General features: G+C 47.6%; 1 protein-coding gene across 2 annotated transcripts in view; it reads left to right on the top strand.

The window, feature by feature from the left end:
* The window catches only part of RPH3AL (rabphilin 3A like (without C2 domains)), a 465043-nt gene that overhangs the window by 102803 nt on the left and 337734 nt on the right, over nt 1–24506 (top strand). For both annotated transcript variants that reach the window (XM_075334208.1, XM_075334209.1), the window contains exon 3: nt 23074–23217. In XM_075334208.1, the coding sequence (XP_075190323.1) occupies nt 23074–23217 (144 nt within the window). The remainder of the gene's footprint in view (nt 1–23073; nt 23218–24506) is intronic.

The following is a 24506-nucleotide window of genomic DNA, read 5'->3' as shown; positions in this document are numbered from 1 at the left end:
TATTTATTTTTAAAAGTAGCTTTATAAAATAGAATGTATTCCTCTTTGGTATTTATAGAAAACAAAAGAATGAATATAGCTTACCATAAGTCATTTTCTATATCATTACAATTTAATTTCAACGTTGTCATTATTTATTATGATGTCATTATTCTAAATACTCATATTTCTTTATGCTGCCAATCTAAGTACTCATTTATTGTAAATATTCTTTTTAAATAGCAAGTATACAAACTGTTAAATATCTGATAAACATGCTATTTTTCATATATGCCACCATCTTCCCTGGAGATATATTAAGACTTTTAGGGTGTGTTCACACATTGAGTTTTGGCTGTGTTTTTCCGTTGTGTTTTGCCATAAAAACAACAAAGTATTTTACTGTCGTAGCAAAGTGAACTCATTTTCTGAATTCGTATGGACACGTAACTTATTTGTTCCTTGCACATTTGAAAAAGTTTCAAATATGCAGCACGTCAATTCTTTTAGTGTTTTTCAGCCAATGTAGTGAATGGGGGAGAATTCATGAACAAATACGTAAAAAAAGCATCAAATGCGCTCTTTTTTTATGCAGTGTTTTTTTTTTCTGCAAAGTGCAAAAATGTCTGCAGCGCATACTTAACGGGAAGGTGCCTTGATTTTTATTTTGTATGAAAAATTATTGATTTTAGAATCAGTTATTAATACAAAATGAAATGTATTAATTTAACAGTTTTTATTTATTAATTTTTATCTGTATCCACTGGGGACTGCCATTTGCTATTGGGTGTCTGAGCATGACTCTTACACACCTAAAATATGGAAGTGCCTATACATAGGACACTGTGGTCAGTGTCCAACTACATCTCCTGCATTGCGGGTGCCTCCACTTGTAACCTAGACACACCCCATGGGCTCTCAAGGTTACAGCTGCAGGAGGAGATGGGTGCCTTTTTTTATCACTATCTCATTGCCACCACTCAGTGTTGAGCGTGATTGTGACAGGAGGTGTGGGGAGCAGAAGTCCAGGATGTGTTGAATATCTGCGGCACTGAGCGCTGTTTGCAGCCTGTGATAGTAGTACAGTATCAGTCTGCTGATTACCACTCCCTGCTGTCAAAGTGTTTAGAAAGCAGCATAGTAATCATCACACTACTGTGCTGTGAACACTCACTAAGCTCTGTTATGTCACTGTAAAGGTACCGTCACACTAAGCGACGCTCCAGCGATTCCACCAGCGACCTGACCTGGCAGGGATCGCTGGAGCGTCACCAGCAACCAGTGACCAGCCCCCAGCCAGCAGCGACGCGTGGAAGCGATGCTGCGCTTGGTAACTAAGGTTCTCCTATGTATAACCAACCCGATATTTACCTTGGTTACCAGCGCACACCGCTTAGCGCTGGCTCCCTGCACTCCTAGCCAGAGTACACATCGGCTAGGATGTACAGTCCTACACGAAACATATTTTTCAGTGTTTTCTCTTCATCGTTATTGTCTTTGCTAGATCCCTATCACCCAGATAAAGGCTACACGCCGAAACGTCGGTGGTATGAGGGACGTTCTTTTGTTACCCCTTTTTTTTACACAAAATAAAGACATTAAATTCAAGCAAATTTTCCTCTATTCTTTCACGTGTGCCGAAGTTTCTCTATTCTATTCTGTCTATCTCTGTGTCTGTCTCTTTCCCTGTCTGCCTGTGTGTTTCCTTGTCTGTCTGTGTCTGTCTGCCTCTGTCTCTTTGACTGTCTGTCTCTCTCTGTCTCTTTCTGTCTCTATCCGTCTCCCCACCGACATCATATTACCTCACACATAATCTTCTTATACTAATGTGACGCCCCTGGACTATCAGGTCGTCACAGGGTACTGCACAAGCTGCCTTTCCATGCAATATTCTGCCTCCCTCTTGGTTCTGGGTCCCTAACTAAATGGTGTTGCCTCCAACAGCAATTCAAATCCTAGATACACCCTGCACCACACCCACCAGACACACCAGTGGACGGCTTGAGGGGAATAGAGTCCCCCACCTGGAGGGTCAGGGAGGGGAGGTGAGTAGTGTAGTCAGTGAAGAGAGTCTGTGAAGGACAGAGGTTGGGAAGTAGCCCTCGAGCTATGAGGAGCTCAGAGGAAGTCGGGAGTGGTGACTCCTGAAAGATCTGTATAGATTGCAGACGGTGGTCTGGGCCTAGAGGAGTCGGAACTCCGGTCACAGGGGATTGTGGCGAGATACTCAGACCTGTCGAGGAAGACAGCCGGCAGCCTAGCACTATCACCGGTCCGGGACCGAAGGCACGACTGGGTACACGGACTCTAGGTCGGGGAGTAGCTTCAGGCAACCCGACAATTCACCTGAGGAGAACGGAGCCTTTATGATATCTTACCACCCGCTCCAGAATCGGGGCATTAGCGCAAGGAGGGGGATAGGACTTTCCAATCCAAAATGGTTCAGAAAATCCCAAGCGTGAGACCTGAGAGCAAGCTCCCATACTTAGCCATAGTAGGGAGCAGGGCCCGGCTAGTTCCATGCTACCGGGCCATCAAGTTGAAGTCAAACTAAGTGCCAGGAGGCAGCACCATTGGGTGACGGGACCTGGACGAGCTCCCCTCAGCAGCAGTAGTATCCAGAACTTTGGTTTATCCAGTTGTCGGATTTAAGTTTTATGGACTGAGTGAGTACGAAAGTGACTACCTTCACTTCCCATGGCACTCCCCGAACACCATCACAGAGTCCCGGGGCATCCCCCCTACCCGTGGAGGGTTCTAACACCTTGCTGCCCCATTCCATCACCCTTGGGTACTCCCAACTGCAACGGTGGTACGCCACATTACCACATACCACAGGTGGCGTCACGAACTCTAACACAATCTCCTGTAAATACCCCCTTCATTTGAGTGGCCACACGACTCCCGGGTCCGGACACCCCTCGAGCCACCGCAGATCCAGATCCAAGGAGCCCGGCTGCTGACATGGGAGGCGGAACACATGGATATAAGTGGGATATGGTGGGATCAGGGCCGCCATGAGGGCATTACAACTATGACTGGTGTACCGGGCCTGGTGAAGAGAGGGGGGCCCGGCCGAGCCCAGGTTAATTACTTAGCTTTATGTAGCCCCTGGCCAGCCGGGCCCACCATCTTCACTGAGCCCCAGTCACAGCCACAGCAGAGGGGCCCGGCGGTGTAGCTTCAGCCACTACTGCACATTACTAAGGTGCATGCGAGGCCCTTCTAGGGCATCGCATGAAAATTAGCCATGTGGTGGGAGACACTGTGAGTAGAGCAGAGGCGATGCGTCATCCCACAGCCCAGCATGATGAGGTCATCACTCTGCACATCATCACTGTGCTGCGGGCAACACGGCGCTGGCATGGGCGTGGCATCCGGCGGGGAGAGGTAGGCGCTCTGAGCTGAAGATCGCCGGGCTTGGTGGGGGTCCTGCTGACTCCAGCCCTGGGTGGTGGGGGTCCTGCTTACTCCAACCCCGGGTGGTGAGGGCACCCGCTGAGTGCAGCCCGGTGTGGTGGCGGCGTCCGCTGACTCCAGCCCCTGGTGGTGGGGGGCCGCTGGCTCCAGCCTCGGGTGCTGGGGGGCGCCCGCTGACTGCAGCCCCAGGTGGTGGGTGCGCCTGTTGACTGCAGCTCTGGGTGGTGGGTGCACCTGTTGACTGCAGCCCCTGGTGGTGGGAGTGCCCGCTGACTGCAGCCCCGGGTGGTGGTGCCCGCTGACTGCAGCCCCGGGTGGTGGTGGCGCCTGCTGACTGCAGCCCCGGGTGGTGGGGGCACCTGCTGACAAATATACGAGGAGAGGCCCAGGAAGGGGAAATATATATATAAGAAATAAATAAATATATATATAAATAAATATAAATAAGAAGGAGGAGATATACAGTACAGACCAAAAGTTTGGACACACCTTTTCATTCAAAGAGTTTTCTTTATTTTCATGACTCTGAAAATTGTAGATTTGCATTGAAGGCATTAAAACTATGAATTAACACATGTGGAATGAAATACTTAACAAAAAAGTGTGAAACAACTGAAAATATGTCTTATACTCTAGGTTCTTCAAAGTAGCCACCTTTTGCTTTGATTACTGCTTTGCACACTCTTGGCATTCTCTTGATGAGTTTCAAGAGGTAGTCACCGGAAATGGTCTTCCAACAGTCTTGAAGGAGTTCTCAGAGATACTTAGCACTTGTTGGCCCTTTTGCCTTCACTCTGCGGTCTAGCTCGCACCAAACCATCTCGATTTTGTTCAGGTCTGGTGACTGTGGAGGTCAGGTCATCAGGCTTAGCACCCCATCACTCGCCTTCTTACTCAAATAGATCTTACACAGCCTGGAGGTGTGATTGGGGTCATTGTCCTGTTGAAAAATATATGATGGTTCAACTAAACGCAAACCGGATGGAATAGCATGCCGCTGCAAGATGCTGGGGTAGCCATGCAGGTTCAGTATGCCTTCAATTTTGAATAAATTCCCAAGAGTGTCACCAGCAAAGCACCCCCACACCATCATATCTCCTCCTCCATGTTTCATGGTGGGAACTAGGCATGTAGAGTCCATCCGTTCACCTTTTCTGTGTCACACAAAGACACGATGGTTGGATCCAAAGATCTCAAATTTGGACTCATCAGACCAAAGCACAGATTTCCACTGGTCTAATGTCCATTCCTTGTGTTCTTTAGCCCAAACAAGTCTCTTCTGCTTGTTGCCTGTCCTTAGCAGTGGTTTATTAGCAGAAATTTTACCATGAAGGCCTGCTGCACAAAGTCTCATTTTAACAGTTGCTCTAGAGATGTGTCTGCTGCTAGAACTCTGTGTGTCATTGACCTGGTCTCTAATCTGAGCTGCTGTTAACCTGCGATTTCTGAGGCTGGTGACTCGGATAAATGTATCCTCTGCAGCAGAGGTGACTCTTGGTCTTCTTTTCCTGGGGTGGTCCTCATGAGAGCCAGTATTTTTGTAGCATTTGATGGTTTTTGCCACTGCACTTGGGGACACTTTCAAAGCTTTCCCAATTTTTCGGACTGACTGACCTTCATTTCTTAAAGTATTGATGGCCACTCGTTTTTATTTACTTATATGCTTATTTCTTGCCATAATACAAATTCTAACAGTCTATTCAGTAGGACTATCAGCTGTGTATCCACCAGACTTCTGCACAACACAACTGATGGTCCCAACCCCATTTATAAGGCAAGAAATCCCACTTCTTAAACCTGACAGGGCACACCTGTGAAGTGAAAACCATTTCCGGTGACAACCTCTTGAAGCTCATCAAGAGAATGCCAAGAGTGTGCAAAACAGTAATCAAAGCAAAAGGTGGCTACTTTTCATTCCACATGTGTTAATTCATAGTTTCGATGCCTTCAATGTGAATCTTAAATTTTCAGAGTCATGAAAATAAAGAAAACTCTTTGAATGAGAAGGTGCCCAAACTTTTGGTCTGTACTGTATACCAGGAAAGAGACAAAAAACAGGATGGGGACATCTATACCAGAATGTATCCAGGAGGAGGATATATATACATCAGGAGAGGCCCAGGATGGGGATATACAGTATATGCTAGGAAGGAGAAAAATAAACCAGGATGAGAACATATATATGTGGAGCCCCCAGCCCAGGTGTAGCGGTGCATTACCTTCAGGGACTCCACGTGGGATGGTCTGGTCACAGGTAGGTTGGTTCTTTGGATTTTCGTGACGCCACTCTCGGTATTGCGGTCAGGGGACCACTGCTGCAGGTTAGGGGACGCCTGGGGCTGATGTTGGATGCAGCTAGATGTAATGGCCTCCCGAGAGTGAGGCATGCCCCAGGGCCCTGTGTAGGTGTGTGGAACCACAGGTCGCAGAATGACTCAGGCACAGTCCCCGACAGTTGATGGTAAGGTAGGCGTAGCTGGGATTAGCCAGAGGAAACCAGGCACCTTCAGGCTGACTGTTGAGGGTGACTACCAACTCGCCTTCTCTAGCCCTGATGTTTTTGGAGTGACCCCGACTTGAAGTCCCTACGGGGGTCACCCAGGGAAGTTGCTGCTGCCTGTTCTCCCCTCTTTTCGGCCCGTTTGCTTGTAGCCTGGACCAGGTCACTCCGGCTGCTTGCCTCTTGTGAGCTATGGGCCCTCTAGTTGCTACATGGCTGCGGACTCTGTGGTGTTGTGGTGGGGGTCTGAAGTGCCCCCTCTGGAAGGTTTGGCAGGAGAAAACTGAATGAATCTCTGCACTGGGACCTGTTACCCTTACGGGCCTGGTACCTCCCTGGCAGTCCCCTTACTCAGCCACTGCTTGCCTCCAGCCTTGTGTGGTTTTCGGGTGGCACCCCCAGGTGACTGTTCTCCCCCGTCGGTAGCCACTGCATGTACGCTGTCAGATTGTGCCAGACTCCAGGGTCTGCTGCATGCGTCTGCTCTCCCTGAGCTGCACTCACTAACTGGCTCACTACTCCCTCCCCACTGTGCCTGCCTACGCAACTTAGCAACCAGGCTCTCTACCACACCCCTTGAGGGGAGATGGAAGCCACGCCCCCTCCTGGATTCCCCAGGGGTCCACTCAAAGGTCCATGTGGGAGACCTGATTACTATGCGCCTGTGTATTCACACCTCGGTCAGCCTTCTGGTTTACCTGTGTTGTACTGCCCCCAGCATGGGTGCAGCACTCAGTGGTGCCTGACCAGGTAAGGGGCGCCACATATACCAGAAGGAGGACATGTATACCAGTAAGGGGACAGAAACCAGGATGGGGACATATATACCAGAATGTTCCCAGGAGTGGAATATACATACTAGGAGGTGCCCAGGATGGGACATATATACCAGGATAAGGACAAATAAACTGGGAGGGAGACATATATACCAGGAGGGTCCCTGGATGGGGACATGTATACCTAGAGGAGGACATTTATGCTAGGAAGGGGACAATAAATCAGGATGGGGCATCCATACCAGGAAGTGTCCAGTATGCAGACATATATACCAGGATTTGGACATATATTCCAGGAGGATATTATACAGAGAGGCAATGTGTGTGGCATGATTGTATACAGATTGGCAGAGTGTGTGGGTGGATGTTAGACGGAGGAGCAGTGTGTGTGGGATATTATACAGATGGGCAGTGTGTGTGTGTGGAGATTTACAGAGGAGCAGTGTACTTGTGGGGATATTATACAGAGGAGCAGTGTGAGTGTGTGTGTGTGTGGGGATATTATGCAGAAGAGCAGTGTGTGGGCATATTATACAGAGGAGCAGTGTGTGAGGCATATTCTATAGGGGAGCAGTATGTGTGTGGGGGATATTATACAGAGGATCAGTGTGTGGCTGGGATATACTGAGGAGCAGTGTGTGTGGGAAGATATTATACTGAAGAGCAGTGTGGGTGGGGAGATATTATACTGAGGAGCAGTGTGGGTGGGGAAATATACTGAGGAGCAGTGTGTGTGGGGAGATATTACACAGAGGAGCAGTGTGTGTGGTGAGAACTTACACAGAGGAGCAGTGTGTGTGGGAGGATATTATACAGGGAGCACTATGTGTGGGGGATATTATACAGATGGGCATTGGGTGTGGGTGATATTATACAGAGGAGCAGTTTGTGGGGGATATTATACAGTGGAGCAGTGTGTGGGAGATATACTTAGGAGCAGTGTGTATTGGGGGATATTGTACAGAGGAGCAGTGTGTGTGTAGGATATTATACAAAGGAGCAGTGTGTGGGGGGATATTATGCAGAGAGGCATTGTGTGTGGGGGATATTATACAGAGAAACAGTGTGTGGGGGATATTATACTGAAGAGCAGTGTCTGTGGGTGGATAATATACAGTGGTACCTTGCTTAACGAGAACAATCCGTTCTGGGACTGTGCTTGTTAAACAAGGTACTCGTTCTGCAAAGCAAGATTTCCCATAGGAAATCATTGCAGTGCTGACGATCCGTTCCACAACGGGTTAAATGTCCCATCCTGGTCCCCTATTCTGTCATTCCACACATGCACAAACACACACAAATATGTACAAACACACACAAACTCACACAAACACACATGCACGCATGCACACGCACATACTACATGCTCACCTTACATTCCGCTCCATCGCCGGTCTCCTGGGACTTGCTGTTCACCAGTACGGGGCCGGGCCGTGTATCGCGTTTCCATAACGACGAGGCAGGAACTTCCCTGCTAGAGCGCTGACGTCAAGGCAGAGCTGCTTGCCTCTGATTGGCCAGCGCTCTGCCATTCAGCAGTGGTGACAGGAAGTTCCTCCCTCGTCGCTATGGAGGCAGAATCCCAGCGTGGAACGGAGTGGAGCGGCGCTCTACAGCACCCAGGAGGCCGGCGATGAAACGTAAGGTACACTGTTATATGCTCACCTTACCTTCTGTTCCACCGCCGGCCTCCTGGGTCTTGTAGTTCGCCGCGAGGACGTCGTGATGTACCCGTGAAACTACAAGATCCATGAGACCGGCGGTGGAACGGAAGGTAAGGTGAGCATAATACTGTATGTGCGTGCATGCGTGTGTGTTTGTGTGTGTTTGTGCGTACATGTGTGTGCTTGTGTGGACTGCAAGTGCGGGTCAGAGTGTGGTGGATGGACTAAACCGGAAGTGTGTGAGGTGAGAATTTCGCTCGTACAGCAAAGCTTTCTCGTAAAGCGGGTTACAAATTTACAGAAAGCTTTGCTTGTATAGCGAAAATCTCGTTATGTGGGTTACTCGTTAAGCGAGGTACCGCTGTACTGAGGTCCAGTGTGTGGGATATTATGTAGAAGAACAGTTTGGGGGATAATAAACAGAGGAGCAGTGTGTGGGGGATATTATACAGAGGAACAGTGTGTGTGAATATTATACACGGGATTTGTGTGGGTATATTCTACTGAGGGGCAGTGTGGGTGGAGGGATATATATATAGATGGGGCAGTGTGTGTGTGTGTGTGTGTGTGTGTGTGTGTGTGTGAGATAGTATACAGAGGAGCAATGTGTGGGGATATTATACACAGGGCATCGTGTGGGGGTACACTGAGGGGTAGTGTGTGTGGGGGAATATTATACATAGGGGCAGTGTGGGAGAGATATTATGGAGAGGGGCGGTGTAGAGGTTATATTATGGAGAGGGGAGGTGTAGGGGGTGTATTATTAATTTTCTAAGGGAAATGCTTCATATTCTTGAACAACTTCAAGAGTGCTAACACTTTTGGCCATGACTGTGTGTGTGTATATATATAAGTACACACACACACACACACACACACACACACACATTTCTCAAAGAATGGTGGTGAGAGTGTTGAAAGATTGAGGGGTGGAGGCGGAGCTGGGGTAGAGCCTGGGCGGAGTCTCAAGGGGGCCCAAAAATGTTGCCAGTATGGGGCACTGAAATTCCTACCCTCCACCCTACAGTCTGAGCCTGGCTGGTTACCTAGGCAAGTACTGTGTCATACAAACTAACCTGCTCACTCTGATCAAAAGCTGGCCGGATAATTTGATCTGGCCAGCTTCAGTCTTCCGGTGCTTCTCTCATTCTGCAAAGGCAAAGCTGCCGGTAGCCTTGGAGAGAGCACAGTTTAGACCAGTGGTATGATTCTTCCATTGGTCAGAACGGTCAATCTTCTATAGCAAGGGTCACTTCACTGAGTGCCTCCACTCAAGATTTGCTTGGAGCTCTGTAAGACTGCATGATGGTTGGTGAATGCAAAAGAACATCTTGGTAAATTATTATTATTATAGCACTATTTATTTCATGGTGCTGTACATATGAAAAGGGGTACACATATTATGGACAAGTAGAATAATCATGAACAATACAAGACACAGACTGATACAGGAGGAGAGATGACCCTGCCTTGGAGGGCTCACAGTCTATGAGTAAATTTATTTTTAAAAGGTTAATAATGGTGATGGCACTGCAAAAATAAATTTGGAAAATGTACAACATATTGCATAGGATAAGACAAATAAGCTCTTACATGAATTACTCCCTTAGTGGTAATGAATCAGTCTATAATCCATATCTAAACTAGCCACAAGGGTAAAAGAATGGAGATCCACACAAATAATAAGACACTAGATTTCAGCAACAAAACTTCAGAAGGGAAAGGGATCAACTACATAGTAGTTAGTACAGTAACTGCTTGGCTCTATGAGGCACTAGTGTGCTGCCCCTGCAGCAGTCGGACTGCTCGGATCAGTGGTTGCCTTGGGTCGAGGGTCTCCAGACCTGGGGGATTGCGGCAACTCGAAAATGTAAGGGGGTTATTTACAGGGGATAAGTGTTCGTGATGCCACCCGTGGTTCGCGGTAAGGGGAGTACCCGGGGGAGATGTAGTGGGGCAGCCAGATGGAGTTCCCTCCACATTTAGGGGCGACCCCGGGACTCTGGAGATTTAGGTACTGATAGTGCTGTGCAGGCTATGCGGGCAGGCAGGACGCAGGGGAAGCAGTGTACTCACTCAGGCTATGTGGATGTTGGTGCAACTATTAAGCAGACTCTGACACAGGAGTAAACCAAGTCTCTGGGTGCCGCTGCCACTCTTGGGAGCTTGTCCGGGAATCTGTTCCCGCTGGTATTGCTTAGTGGTCCGGAGCCTTCCTCCATGCACATGTATATAGATGTTCTGAGTGACCCCTCGGCCTGAAGCGGTCGGGGTCCCGCTCCCCATATTTAAATAGTGGAGCTGTGGTCTCGATGGCTGACGCTTGGGATCTTTGCAAGCTGCATAAGCTGGAAAGCCCTATTCCCCTCATTTTGTTGGTGCCTTCAATCTCTGAGCTCTTGGGGAAAGTTCATAAAGAGACTATCCTCCACAGGTGAATTACTAGGTTGCGTGAAGCTACTCACTGATCTAGGGTCCTGTATCCCGCTGTGCTCGGTACCGGTCCAGTTACTGGACTTTCCGGTGCCAACCATTCTCCAAAACTAAGTCTGGGCACCCTTCTCCAATACCCTGCAACCGGGTCTCCGACTCCTTAGGTCCCAGACCACCATCTGCGACCCAACCAAGGTTACACAGGGAGCTCCAACTCCCTCAGGTCCTCACTCTCTGAGGGCTACTACTGATCTGGCTTCCTCTCACTTTGAGAGCTGCGTCTAAACTGACTTCCTTCCTCCCACCAGTCTTCCTGACCCCTAGGCGGCTGGCCCTGTTCCAGCTAGACCACTTACTGGTGTGCCTGACAGGGTGTGGCGTGAGGTGTGGTTAGGATTTGACTGCTGATGGAAGCAATACCAATAGTTAGGATCCCAGAACCATGGAGGGTGAGTTCTGCACCATAAGAGAAAGGGGTGCAGTTCCCTGTGACACCCTGATAGAGTCAGGGGCGTCACACTAGCAAGTGTAAGATGTATGATCTCTGCTGTTCTACCAATGCCTCAATAGCAAAAGAAAATGTTGAGCAATTTGCATTAATTTCTTTTCGGAGCAAATCTAGTGTTACACCTGATCTAACTTGGTAGTTTGGGGCCACCGAGTTTATATGCAGTAGTATGGGGGTTACTCAAATGCAATGGGAGAAGGGATACTCTTTTGAGATTGACCATAAAACGCTTGCTGATTCTAACGTTTCTGGATGATCTGGAGAAGTATTTTTTTTATTTTTTCTCTTTTGTATTTGTGTATATCATTTTAGGACTCACTGAATTCTGCAGTGGACACACAGCCTCCTCTGAGATTTTTCCTCTCCTTCTACAGATTGCAAAGTCATAAAGAAACACCAATAGTAGGAAGTATAATCCAGGGCACTTCATGAAGTGCTATTGTAAGATCCTGCTTGGCCTTAGCTCCAGATAAACACAATGTTCCCCCTTCATTGATAACCTATTAGACCAAGAATTTTTATTCCCCTCTCCTGAGCATTGAAATCGCAATACCAAGGAGGAAAAGTCATGGAAGTACATTAATCCCAGGATCAATAGACATGTTAATGATTTAATAAGGAAACAAAATTTTTAAAACATCTCAAATGATTCAAATTGAGTGTGCGCGTCATGTGCATATACACATGGATTGACACACGTAAGAATATTATCAGTTGTTATTTATAGTTATCTGTGAAATGGTTTGCCACACTGAATGCCCTTTGTCACACAAATCATCGAGATCCACTGCTGGCAACTCCCTTTCCAATTGCCAACTAATGACATTCCAGATATGCATAATGGGAAACGAGTTTGGAAACATGGTAGGTTATAAAAACACATGCAAGCCATTCAGATCACTCACAGTATCATGACCAACATGTGACTTAACATTGTCTGGTTAAAAGCAGCTCCTAGGACACTTGCACGTTCCTTATAGCGGCCTCTATTCATATTGCCCATGTGATCTCTCTCCAGCAATCGCTGCATTCAAGATAAAAGTGGGATGCTTCGCTGAATAGGATAGACCTTCATTGCAGCCTTCATTGCAATCTTACTTTGCACCATGATGTCATCTGAGCTGAGAGCAGTAGCGTGCAGGGCCGGATTAAGGTTGGTGGGGGCCCCTGGGCAGAAAATCTGGTGGGGGCCCCATAAACGTTAACATTTTTAGCCATAACAGTAGAGCACGAACTGTAGCATTTAGATATAAATCCAATAAACATGTATCTTAAGGCCCCGTCACACTAAGCAACATCGCTAGCAACATCGCTGCTAACTAACAACTTTTGTGACGTTGCTAGCGATGTTGCTGTGTGGGACATCCAGCAACAACCTGGCCCCTGCTGTGAGGTCGTTGGTTGTTGCTGAATGTCCTGGGCCATTTTTTAGTTGTTGCTGTCCCGCTGTGAAGCACAGATCGCTGTGTGTGACAGCGAGACAGCAACAACTAAATGTGCAGGCAGCAGGAGCCGGCTTCTGCGGAGGCTGGTAACCAATGTAAACATCGGGTAACCAAGAAGCCCTGTCCTTGGTTACCCGATATTTACCTTTGATACCAGCCTCCGCTGCTCTCACTATCAGTGCCGGCTCCTGCTCTGTGCACATGTAGCTGCAGCACACATCGGGTTAATTAACCCGATGTGTGCTGTAACTAGGAGAGCAAGGAGCCAGCGCTAAGCATTGTGCGCTGCTCCCTGCTCTGTGCACATGTAGCTGCAGCACACATCGGGTTAATTAACCCGATGTGTGCTGTAACTAGGAGAGCAAGGAGCCAGCGCTAAGCATTGTGCGCTGCTCCCTGCTCTGTGCACATTTAGCTGCAGCACACATCGGGTAATTAACCCGATGTGTGCTGTAACTAGGAGAGCAGGGAGCCAGCGCTCAGTGTGCGCTGCTTCCTGCTCTCTGCACGTGTAGCTGCGTGCGCTGGTAACCAAGGTAAATATCGGGTTGGTTACCCGATATTTACCTTAGTTACCAAGCGCAGCATCTTCCACGCGGCGCTGGGGGCTGGTCACTGGTTGCTGGTGAGCTCACCAGCAACTTGTGTAGCGACGCTCCAGCGATCCCTGCCAGGTCAGGTTGCTGGTGGGATCGCTGGAGCGTCGCAGTGTGACATCTCACCAGCAACCTCCTAGCAACTTACCAGCGATCCCCATCGTTGTTGGGATCGCTGGTAAGTTGCTTAGTGTGACTGGACCTTTACCCTGATCTGCCATATTCAGATTTACAGGACTACAATACAGATACAGTCCAGGATAACTCACAGCCGTCACTTATACACACAGTACAATACAGATACAGTCCAGGATCACTCACAGCCGTCACTTATACACACAGTACAATACAGATACAGTCCAGGATCACTCACAGCCGTCACTTATACACACAGTACAATACAGATACAGTCCAGGATCACTCACAGTCGTCACTTATACAAAGAAAGTAGAGTAAAGGGGGCTTTACACGCTGCGACATCGCGCTAATGCGGAGTCGTTGGGGTCACGGAATTCGTGACGCACATTCGGCCGCATTAGCGATGCCGTTTCGTGTGACACCGATAAGCGATTTTGCATCGTTGCAATAACGTGCAAAATCGCTAATCGGCGACATGGGGGTCCATTCTCTAATATCGTTGCTGCAGTAGTAACGAAGTTGTTCCTCGTTCCTGTGGCAGCACACATCGCTCCGTGTGACACCGCAGGAACGAGGAAGCTCCCCTTACCATCCTCCCGGCCGCTATGCAGAAGGAAGGAGGTGGGCGGGATGTTACATCCCGCTCATCTCCACCCCTCCGCTGCTATTGGGCGGCGGTTAAGTGACGCTTCAGTGGCTTCGCTGTGACGCCGCATGGACCGCCCCCTTAGAAAGGAGGCGGTTCGCCGGTCACAGCGACGTCGCCGGACAGGTAAGTATGTGTGACGGCTCTGGGCGATGTTGTGCGGCACGGGCAGCGATTTGCCCGTGTCGCGCAACAGATGGGGGCGGGTACGCACGCTAGCGATATCGGGACCGATATCGCAGCGTGTAAAGCGGCCTTTACTCACATATTTTTAATTGATCCCAATGTTAAGGCAGCCAGGGACGGCTCCAGGTTTTTGTGGTCCCCGGTTGAGTCTCAGTGGGCCCCATCCACACACAGACACACACATACACATACAGGCATACGTACATATACATATTTGAAGACAAATTCACAAAAATACATTTAAACAGACAAATATATGCACAGTCATATACACTGACATACATTCAGACACAGACGCATTACAGGTGTTAATATGGAGAAGTCACAAGCAGCCTCACTCACCTCTCCCGCTTGTTTCCAGCTCCTCCAGGACATATGGCTGTGTTGCATGATGGCCATCAATAACAGACATGACTGCACACCATGCACACTGACACAGCACTGATGTATATACATCACAGGAGGGGCTGGGGCCTACAATAAATACATTACAGGAGGGGCAGGGGGCATAGACATTACTGGGGGGGGCATACACGTTACTGGAGTGGCAAACCGCTCTGGTGGCGTACACATTACTGGGATGGGTGGCTTAGCGCTCTGGGGGACCCATATAGTTCTGGGGTGCCGCATAGACTGCTCTGATTCATATATACACACACACAGCTCTGCTTCAAACACACAGCTCTGCTTCACACACACAGCTCTGCTTCACACCACACATCTTTCTTCAGCTCTGCTTCACACACACACACAGCTCTGCTTCACACACACACACACACAGCTCTGCTTCACACCACAAATCTTTCTTCAGCTCTGCTTCACACACAGCTCTGCTTCACACCACACATCTTTCTTCAGCTCTGCTTCACACACACACACACAGCTCTGCTTCACACACACACACACAGCTCTGCTTCACACCACAAATCTTTCTTCAGCTCTGCTTCACACACAGCTCTGCTTCACACCACACATCTTTCTTCAGCTCTGCTTCACACACACACACACAGCTCTGCTTCACACCACACATCTTTCTTCAGCTCTGCTTCTCTCACACACACACAGCTCTGCTTCACACCACACATCTTTCTTCAGCTCTGCTTCTCTCACACACACACAGCTCTGCTTCACACCACACATCTTTCTTCAGCTCTGCTTCTCTCACACACACACAGCTCTGCTTCACACCACACATCTTTCTTCAGCTCTGCTTCTCTCACACACACACAGCTCTGCTTCACACACAGACACACACACAGCTCTGCTTCACACACAGACACACACACAGCTCTGCTTCACACCACACATTTCTTCAGCTCTGCTTCACACACACACAGCTCTCTTTCACACACACTCACACACAGCTCTGCTTCACACACAGACACACACACACAGCTCTGCTTCACACACACACACAGCTCTGCTTCACACCACAAATCTTTCTTCAGCTCTGCTTCACACATAGCTCTGCTTCACACCACACATCTTTCTTCAGCTCTGCTTCACACACAGCTCTGCTTCACACCACACATCTTTCTTCAGCTCTGCTTCACACACACACAGCTCTGCTTCACACCACACATCTTTCTTCAGCTCTGCTTCACACACACACACACACACACACACAGCTCTGCTTCACACCACACATCTTTCTTCAGCTCTGCTTCTCTCACACACACACAGCTCTGCTTCACACCACACATCTTTCTTCAGCTCTGCTTCTCTCACACACACACAGCTCTGCTTCACACCACACATCTTTCTTCAGCTCTGCTTCTCTCACACACACACAGCTCTGCTTCACACCACACATCTTTCTTCAGCTCTGCTTCTCTCACACACACACAGCTCTGCTTCACACACAGACACACACACAGCTCTGCTTCACACACAGACACACACACAGCTCTGCTTCACACCACACATTTCTTCAGCTCTGCTTCACACACACACAGCTCTCTTTCACACACACTCACACACAGCTCTGCTTCACACACAGACACACACACACAGCTCTGCTTCACACCACACATTTCTTCAGCTCTGCTTCACACACAGCTCTGCTTCACACACACACACACAGCTCTCTTTCACACACACACACACAGCTCTGCTTCACACACAGACACACACACAGCTCTGCTTCACACCACACATTTCTTCAGCTCTGCTTCACACACACACACAGCTCTCTTTCACACACACTCTCACACAGCTCTGCTTCACACCACACATTTCTTCAGCTCTGCTTCACACACAGCTCTGCTTCACACACACACAGCTCTCTTTCACACACACACTCACAGCTCTGCTTCACACACAGACACACACACACAGCTCTGCTTCACACCACATATTTCTTCAGCTCTGCTTCACACACAGCTCTGCTTCACACACACACACAGCTCTCTTTCACACACACACTCACACACACAGCTCTGCTTCACACACAGACACACACACAGCTCTGCTTCACACCACACATTTCTTCAGCTCTGCTTCACACACAGCTCTGCTTCACACACACACAGCTCTCTTTCACACACACTCACAGCTCTGCTTCACACACAGACACACACACACACACACAGCTCTGCTTCACACCACACATATTTCTTCAGCTCTGCTTCACACACAGCTCTGCTTCACACACACACAGCTCTCTTTCACACACACACACTCACACACACAGCTCTGCTTCACACACACAGCTCTGCATCACACACACAGCTCTGCATCACACCACACAGCTCTGCATCACACCACACAGCTCTGCATCACACCACACAGCTCTGCATCACACCACACAGCTCTGCATCACACCACACAGCTCTGCATCACACCACACAGCTCTGCATCACACCACACATCTTTCTTCAGCTCTGTCCCTACCTGCTCTGATGCCATCCTCCTGCTGCTCCGGTATAGGCCGCCATCGTCCTGCTGCTGTTCCGGTGCCGCGGCCATTCTCCTGCTCCGGTTAGTCTCCTCTCCTGGCCGCGGCGTGGGTCTTCTCCGCGGCCGGCCGCGCGCGTGGGTCCTCTCCTCCGCCGCCGGCCGCGCGCGTGGGTCCTCTCCTCCGCCGCCGGCCAGCCAGCCGGCCGCCCGCGTGGGTCCTCTCCTCCGCGGCCGGCCAGCCAGCCGGCCGCCCGCGTGGGTCCTCTCCTCCGCGGCCGGCCAGCCAGCCGGCCGCCCGCGTGGGTCCTCTCCTCCGCGGCCGGCCAGCCAGCCGGCCGCCCGCGTGGGTCCTCTCCTCCGCGGCCGGCCAGCCGGCCGCGCGCGTGGGTCTTCTCCGCGGCGGCGTCCTGCTGTGACGTCCGCGGCGTCCTGCTGTGACGTCCGCAGCATTGGACGCCGCAGCAGAGCAGGGAGCAGGCACACCTCTGACCCCGGAAGTACAAACGATGGTACTTCCGAGGTCAATCAGCGTCCTGTGCCCGCAGCTTGTTTTTGCGTCTTAGAGACGCAGATACAAATAAATGTAGGTGCCCCCCCCCCCCGAAAACACAGCTGATTTAGACTGTCTTAACGGAGGGGGAGCGGGTGTGAAGAAAAGAAAAAAAAAATTGCTGACGGGTGGCAAGTATGGCCCTGGTGGTGGGGGCCCCCTTGGAAGCTCTTTTGGTGGGGGCCCCGGGGCTGAAGCCCCGCCTGCCCCGCCTATAATCCGGCCCTGGTAGCGTGAGATGGTACACTTATAACTGAATAACTGGCTCATAGCCCATGGTTGTGCAAATGTCTTTTGATGATTTGTGTAGAAACTGTCTGATGATTTAGGCTCTGTATGTAATGCTTAATTTCAATTGCAATAGAAAATGGATCACTAAACGCCATTCTTCAAATCTGACGAGACCACATGTTCAACATCATGAAGAGGCTTTCACAAGGAAGCGTCACGCTGCTACTACACCCAGGATTATAGTGTTGTACGGGAGCATAATGTACGGAGGCTGCACCCCTCTAGTATTTAATCCAGGTACACTAACCCCTTGATGTTACTGTGATGCCCCTGGATTATCGGGTCGTCACATGGTAGAAAGTTGAAGTGCTGTTATGTGACATGGTCTCCACAATCACCAGACTGCAATCAAATTAAGATGATTGTGGGGTGAGTTAGACTGCAGAATGAAGACAAAGCAGCCAATATGTTTTCAGCACATATGGGAATTCCTTTAAGACTGATGAATCTGCTTAAGAGAATGCCAGAGCTGAGTAAATCTGTTATTAAACTAAAAAGGAGGTACTTTAAGAAATCTAAGTTTTAACACATTATTTTCTGCTTCACACATGTTTTTTACTTCATATTTTTATGTGTGTTTTATCATGGATTTGCTGCCATCAGTCTGAATCTACAATATGTTCATTCCAAATAGAACAGAGAAACCATAGAGTGAACAGATGTTTTCAAACGTTTGAACAGTACTATGTGCCGACACAGTCCTAGGTTTTCCGACAGTTGGGACAAAAAATCAATTTGGCACTCCTTCCTATACACCTATAAGTGATGGGAGTAATCATCATATGACTGTCCATATGCGATTTGCACACTTAGTTGTGTGCCAACTAGCTGTCCTTCCAAATTCTTTCAATGTTCAGTGAAATACTATAGCCCCTGTTTTGTTGAGAGAAGTAGGAAGACCCCATATACAATTTGTATTGCATGAACTTACAATTCCCAGTATACACTTAACCCCTTCACGACCCATGACAGATATATCCGTGGGCAGGCAGCGGCAATCCGCGCACATATCAGCTGATTTCAACAGCTGACATGTGTGCCTGCAAGTTACGCGTGGAATCGTTTTCCACTCGCAACTTTTAACCCCTTAAATCTCACTGCCAAAATATGGCAGCGAGATGCATATGCGCGCGCCCATTACTTTTACTTATCGACGCCCCCCCGAAGTCACGTGCGTGATCACGTGACTTCTGGTGGTTGCCATGGTAGCACAGGGTCATGTGATGACGCCTGTAGCTAGCATGAGTCACTTTCTCTCAGTGCTGGCATCCTTCTGGCATTGAGAGTAAAGCAGCGTATCAGCAGTTCTGAGCTGTGTAGCTGAGATCTACAGATATTGCAGAGCGATGAGATTGCTGATCCATATACTCCCCTAGGGGAACTAGTAAAAAAAAAAAAAAAAGTAAAAAAAAAAAGTTTTAAAAAATAAAAAAAAACCTAAAAGTTCAAATCACCCCACTTTTGCCCAATTAAAAATTAAAGGGTTAAAAAAATAAAAAAATTACCACATATTTGGTATAGCCGCGTTCAGAAATGCCCAATCTATCAAAATGTAAAATTAATCTGATCATTAAACGACGTAGCGGTAAAAAAATTCCAAATGCCAAAATTTCGTTTTTTTGTCGACGCAAGACGTGCGCAAAATGCAACAGGCGATCAAAACGTAGCATCTGCGCAAACATGGTACCATTAGAAACGTCAGCTCAGGATGCAAAAATAAGCCATCACTCACACACAGATCCTGAAAAATGAGAACGCTACGGGTTTCGGAAAATGGCGCAAAACGTGTGCCACTTTTATTGGACAAACATGTGAATTCTTTTTAACCTCTTAGATACAAGTAGACCTCTACATGTTTGGTGTCTGCAAACTCGCCGCATCAACCTCAGGCATCACAACGACACATCAGTTTTACCATATAGTGAACATGGTGAATAAAATATCCCAAAAACTATTGTTCAATCACACTTTCTTTTGCAGTGTTTCCACACTTGGAATTTTTTTGCTGTTTTCCAGTACACTATATGGTAAAACTAATGGTTTCATTTAAAAGTACAACTTGTCTCGCAAAAAACAAGCCGTCATATAGCAAGTTTGACAGAAAAATAACAAAGTTACGGCTCTCGGAAGAAGGGAAGCAAAAAACAAAAATGGAAAACGCCCTGGGGCTGAAGGGGTTAACAATCGTAGAGTGATACTGGAAGTTGTTTTCAGCCATCATCAGACTGCAGACTGTAAAGGCACCACAGTACTATGAGACTTCGGCAGCATTGCAAATCAACATCCAAACATCATGGATAAAATCTTTGCTGATTGGAGTCCTTCTTTTTCTTTTCTCCTTCATCTTGTCCAGACACCATGATGAATTTTCACAGCCACTGTTCACCTCCCATACTATCAATTCACACATTTCTAAACCGACTGATCCCTCACGCTCCACCTTACTGACCCAACTTTTGCCTTTTATATTGTCCCTTCATACATATTCCCCCATCCTCCCCATATTGTCTCCTCACACATTTCTCCACCCTCTCTCCATACTGTTTCTTCACACGTTTTTCCATCCCCTCCCCATATTTTCTCCTCACACATCTCCACCCCCGCTTCCTATGTGGTCTTCTAAAATACCCCCCACTCCCCATATTGTGTACCCACATATTTCTCCCTACTTACACTATCTCTTCAAACGTCTCCTGCCCCTCTCATACAGTTCCCCTACAAAATTCCAGTGACAGTGACCATCCTATGTGATGCAGGAGAGTGATGTCAGCAACATAATTGTATTACCTGATATAGTGCTGCTGACATTGCCCTGACCCGTAAGTGCCGGTGGTCAGAGCTTCATTTGTACTTGTACCTGAAAGATGTGAGCTAGCCATGAGGCTGCGTCGTTAAGGGGTCAGATACCAGGAAGGCTAGCCATAATCAAAGAGTGTGACAAAAGCGTAGTCAAGTCACGGTGGGTCCGAGGTTAAAATACCTGGAGGGTAGCAGATCAAGACAAAGGGGCTAGGCAAGTGGTTCGTCAGATTCGGTACATAGTAGATCAGATAAAGCACAGGGAAAAAAGGCATGCAGACACCGTCGAGCTGGCAATAATTGAACACAGAGGGGCAGCTAAATAGCAAGGTAATCCCTACAAGCTGGAGATACATGGAGGTCACACGCCCCAGCCTTAACTGGGTGGCTGAGTTGTCTGTCACCATACTAACAGCTCAGCACGCCCGTGCTCAAGATTGGATGGCTGAACTGTCACTCATTGTGTCCAGACACACTGATATAAAAAAGCAAAAAAGCAAATATCATTACTTACAGCAAGATGGAATTGCAGCTGTATATTGCTCAGGCCAAAAGACTACTACTACTCCAGCAGGATACAGCTAAACCCCCACTAGGTGGAGGCAACACAGGTGCAGGTGGAGCCATTCACACTCACTTCCAAATATGGAGGAGGTGATGGCTGGATGGTAAAACTGCACACTGGTGGCTTGCATAGAGCACTGTTCACACTAGCAGACGCACAGTCACAAACCCGCAGCCTATTAGGTGACGCCCATACTATTAGATCAGGCGGGCTGCCAAGCCGTACCCCCACTGCGCGCTACGTAGGGACAGAAACTCTGATAGCAAGGCCTAACAAAAAGGGGCCTGGCTGTATCCTGTACAAAAAAGTTTTTGAGGTTTTTTGTTAGCGTTATGGCCATAAGACGTAAGCCTACAACCCTCGTCACGGGAACCTCATGCTTGTAGGTCCCTACACTATATATATCCTGCTGGAGTAGTAGTAGTCTTTTGGCCTGAGCAATATACAGCTGCAATTCCAGACACACTGATAGGAAGAATCGCGATACGTACAATTGACTTCAATGAGCCAGCGGTTTACACCTTTTCTGATGCGGTTGTGATATTGACATCTTTCCCAGAGAATGTCAGAAGCCCACTTGAGGGGGGGGGGGGCGCAAAATGCAGCTGCTTGGGCAACACCTAAGGTGGCCCGACTGCACCCTCCTGCTGGCTGCACCCTGGGCAAGTGATTCGCTTGCTCCCCCTAGATAAGCAACAGCTGTATGCCCTACATCCCAGGAATGGTGCTGGCACCAATTATGTCTGTTCTACCTGAAGTGGGAATGAGGTGTAATGCACAGCTGAGCTCTCACTGCAACTGCGAATACCATAACTAGTTCTGTTCTCAGTAGTAAAGTATAGCAAAAATAGCCACAACGGCATTCCTTCTATTGGGTTGCTATGACAATCAGAAGTGTTACAATGGCCTCCGGATCTGCCTTAGCACAAATCTTATCAAATACTGTTTGAAGTGATATGTCTTTTCAACTACTTTTTTTTCTTTAGAACGGAGACCTTCAGTAGGTTCAGACATGCTGATTGCATTACAGTTTTCCCCTGTATTTAGCATGACTTACATAAGAAAAAGTTATAAAGCAACAAAATAAATAATACCCCTTCCAGCTTATGACCATAAACCATCACATTCTGTTCTATTGACTCCGCAGTCGAGGCATGGTGGTGTGAGAGCATTCTGATTGGTCACAAACTGTTCATCTGTAAACAAAAACCTGGAAGACTGCCTAAGCATTGATGTTGAACCATGTTGTATTTTGTTGTTTTTATATCATTTGTGGAGGCTTTTTTTAATTGTCGCAATTTGAATAACCTCTTTAATAGTTATAACATTCTGTCTGCATTGTGAGTGAGGTGTCTGATGTACTCACGAGATGCAAATTTTCCCTACCTTCCTGAAACTGACTGACAGCTTTCTCCGTCACTCTGTGTTGGCAGCACTCTGTAATTATTGTTTTGCTGAATGCCCTTGCTGATTGCATCTTTGCAATTTTTTTCTGCAATTGGTTCAAAAGGGGACTGCATAAATGTCATGATAGATTTATTTTTTTCTATGTCACTTGCTTTCAATGTCTTGACTTCTGTTCACCATTTCACTATATATTTGTATATGATCTGTTAAACTACTATTTTAGTAAAATCATTATTACAATGCTGATAATAAACTCTAACCTACATTTTTAGGCTACAGACAGGCTGGTCAGTGCACACCTACCAAACAGACAAGCAGAGGAAGAATCAGTCTCTTGACCAAAATGAGATAGAGTCAATCATTCAAGTCATTAGAAGAGCTGAGAAAGTAGATACACTGGAACAACAGAGAATTGGGTACGTCTGGGTTCTTTAAGGACATTTTATTGCTTTCTATTAAACATTAGCATTATAGTACTAACCGTAATGGGTCTGGTTGTACAGTAGCATGTGTGTAGGTGAAATGTCTGATTTAAGTATCATCTATTTTATTCCTTTTCAAAGCTAACCATGTTAAATATAGTTAGAAAAAGTATAAAGCGTCAACGCACGTGTATTTTACTATTTCAGCAATGCTTCTTTACTGCCATCTTCTGGTATAAAACTGAACTTGATTCAATAATAAAATTGGGTATTTCCTCCCTGCTTATTCTTTAACACATTAAGCTATACGCTACATTTTTCTAATCTTGCCTTTCCCCATTTTAATGTACTGGTTTTATTTTTCTATGACTATTTATTATAGACAAATTGTTAAATTGGATAATTAAATGTATTCATTTTTTCATGCATCTCCCACTTCTTCCCTGCGCAAGAACAGTTGTTGGGCCCATCGCTCGCCAACAGCCCATCATAGAAGATGTTCATTATTTGTGTCTAACAATCTGCTAGTATATACTAGCTTAATAAAACTGCAAGCTCAGTAAATCTAATAGAATGTGGGAGACTGCAGGTTGATTTAAAAAGTATTTCCAATATAACCCCCCCCCCACAAAACTTGCTAGAAAGCAGGAAATATTTTAAAAACAAAAATCTTGCATGCTAAATTTAACCCTCTGCTACGACGCCTTTGCTTCATTAGTCTGCAGAATTAAATTTAATGATCATGTGACCACTGCAGTCATTCACTTGTCACAATAGTCACATACTAACCATGTTTCTACCACCACTCAGGCCAATTGTAGTGGTTATCTCAGAGTAATTACAATAACATCACAACTAGAGATGAGCGGTTCCGTGGAGATTCGGTTCGCCGGCAGCCAAGGAGTTGAGCCTCCACTGGCTCCAGCCTTACCCGACCTGATTGGCAGTTTGAGTCTCCATCCACAAACAACCAGCCGTAAGCAGATGACTTCCAGGGAAGTGTGGGTGGGCTTTTTCAAACAATTTTGTGGGTTGCAAACTACAAGTAATCATGCTGATTTGACCCCCAGTGTGCGCCGTTCAAACAGTGCAAGCGACTCGCACAGGGCTGAGCACCAAACGTACTTGAGCACAGCATTGCTCGTGCGAGTGAAGTTTGCACGTAAAGCATCCGAACCTCAAACCCCGGAAGTCATCAAACAATTTTTTTGGGTTGCACATGTGTCGCCCACGGTTATGGGCTACTCTGTCCCGGGTGGTGTTTAACTGAGGAATGTCACTTT

This window comes from Anomaloglossus baeobatrachus, chromosome 2 (assembly GCF_048569485.1).
Source record: "Anomaloglossus baeobatrachus isolate aAnoBae1 chromosome 2, aAnoBae1.hap1, whole genome shotgun sequence".
NCBI classification, from domain to species: Eukaryota; Metazoa; Chordata; class Amphibia; order Anura; family Aromobatidae; genus Anomaloglossus; species Anomaloglossus baeobatrachus.
This window is presented reverse-complemented; position numbering and strand designations above follow the sequence as displayed.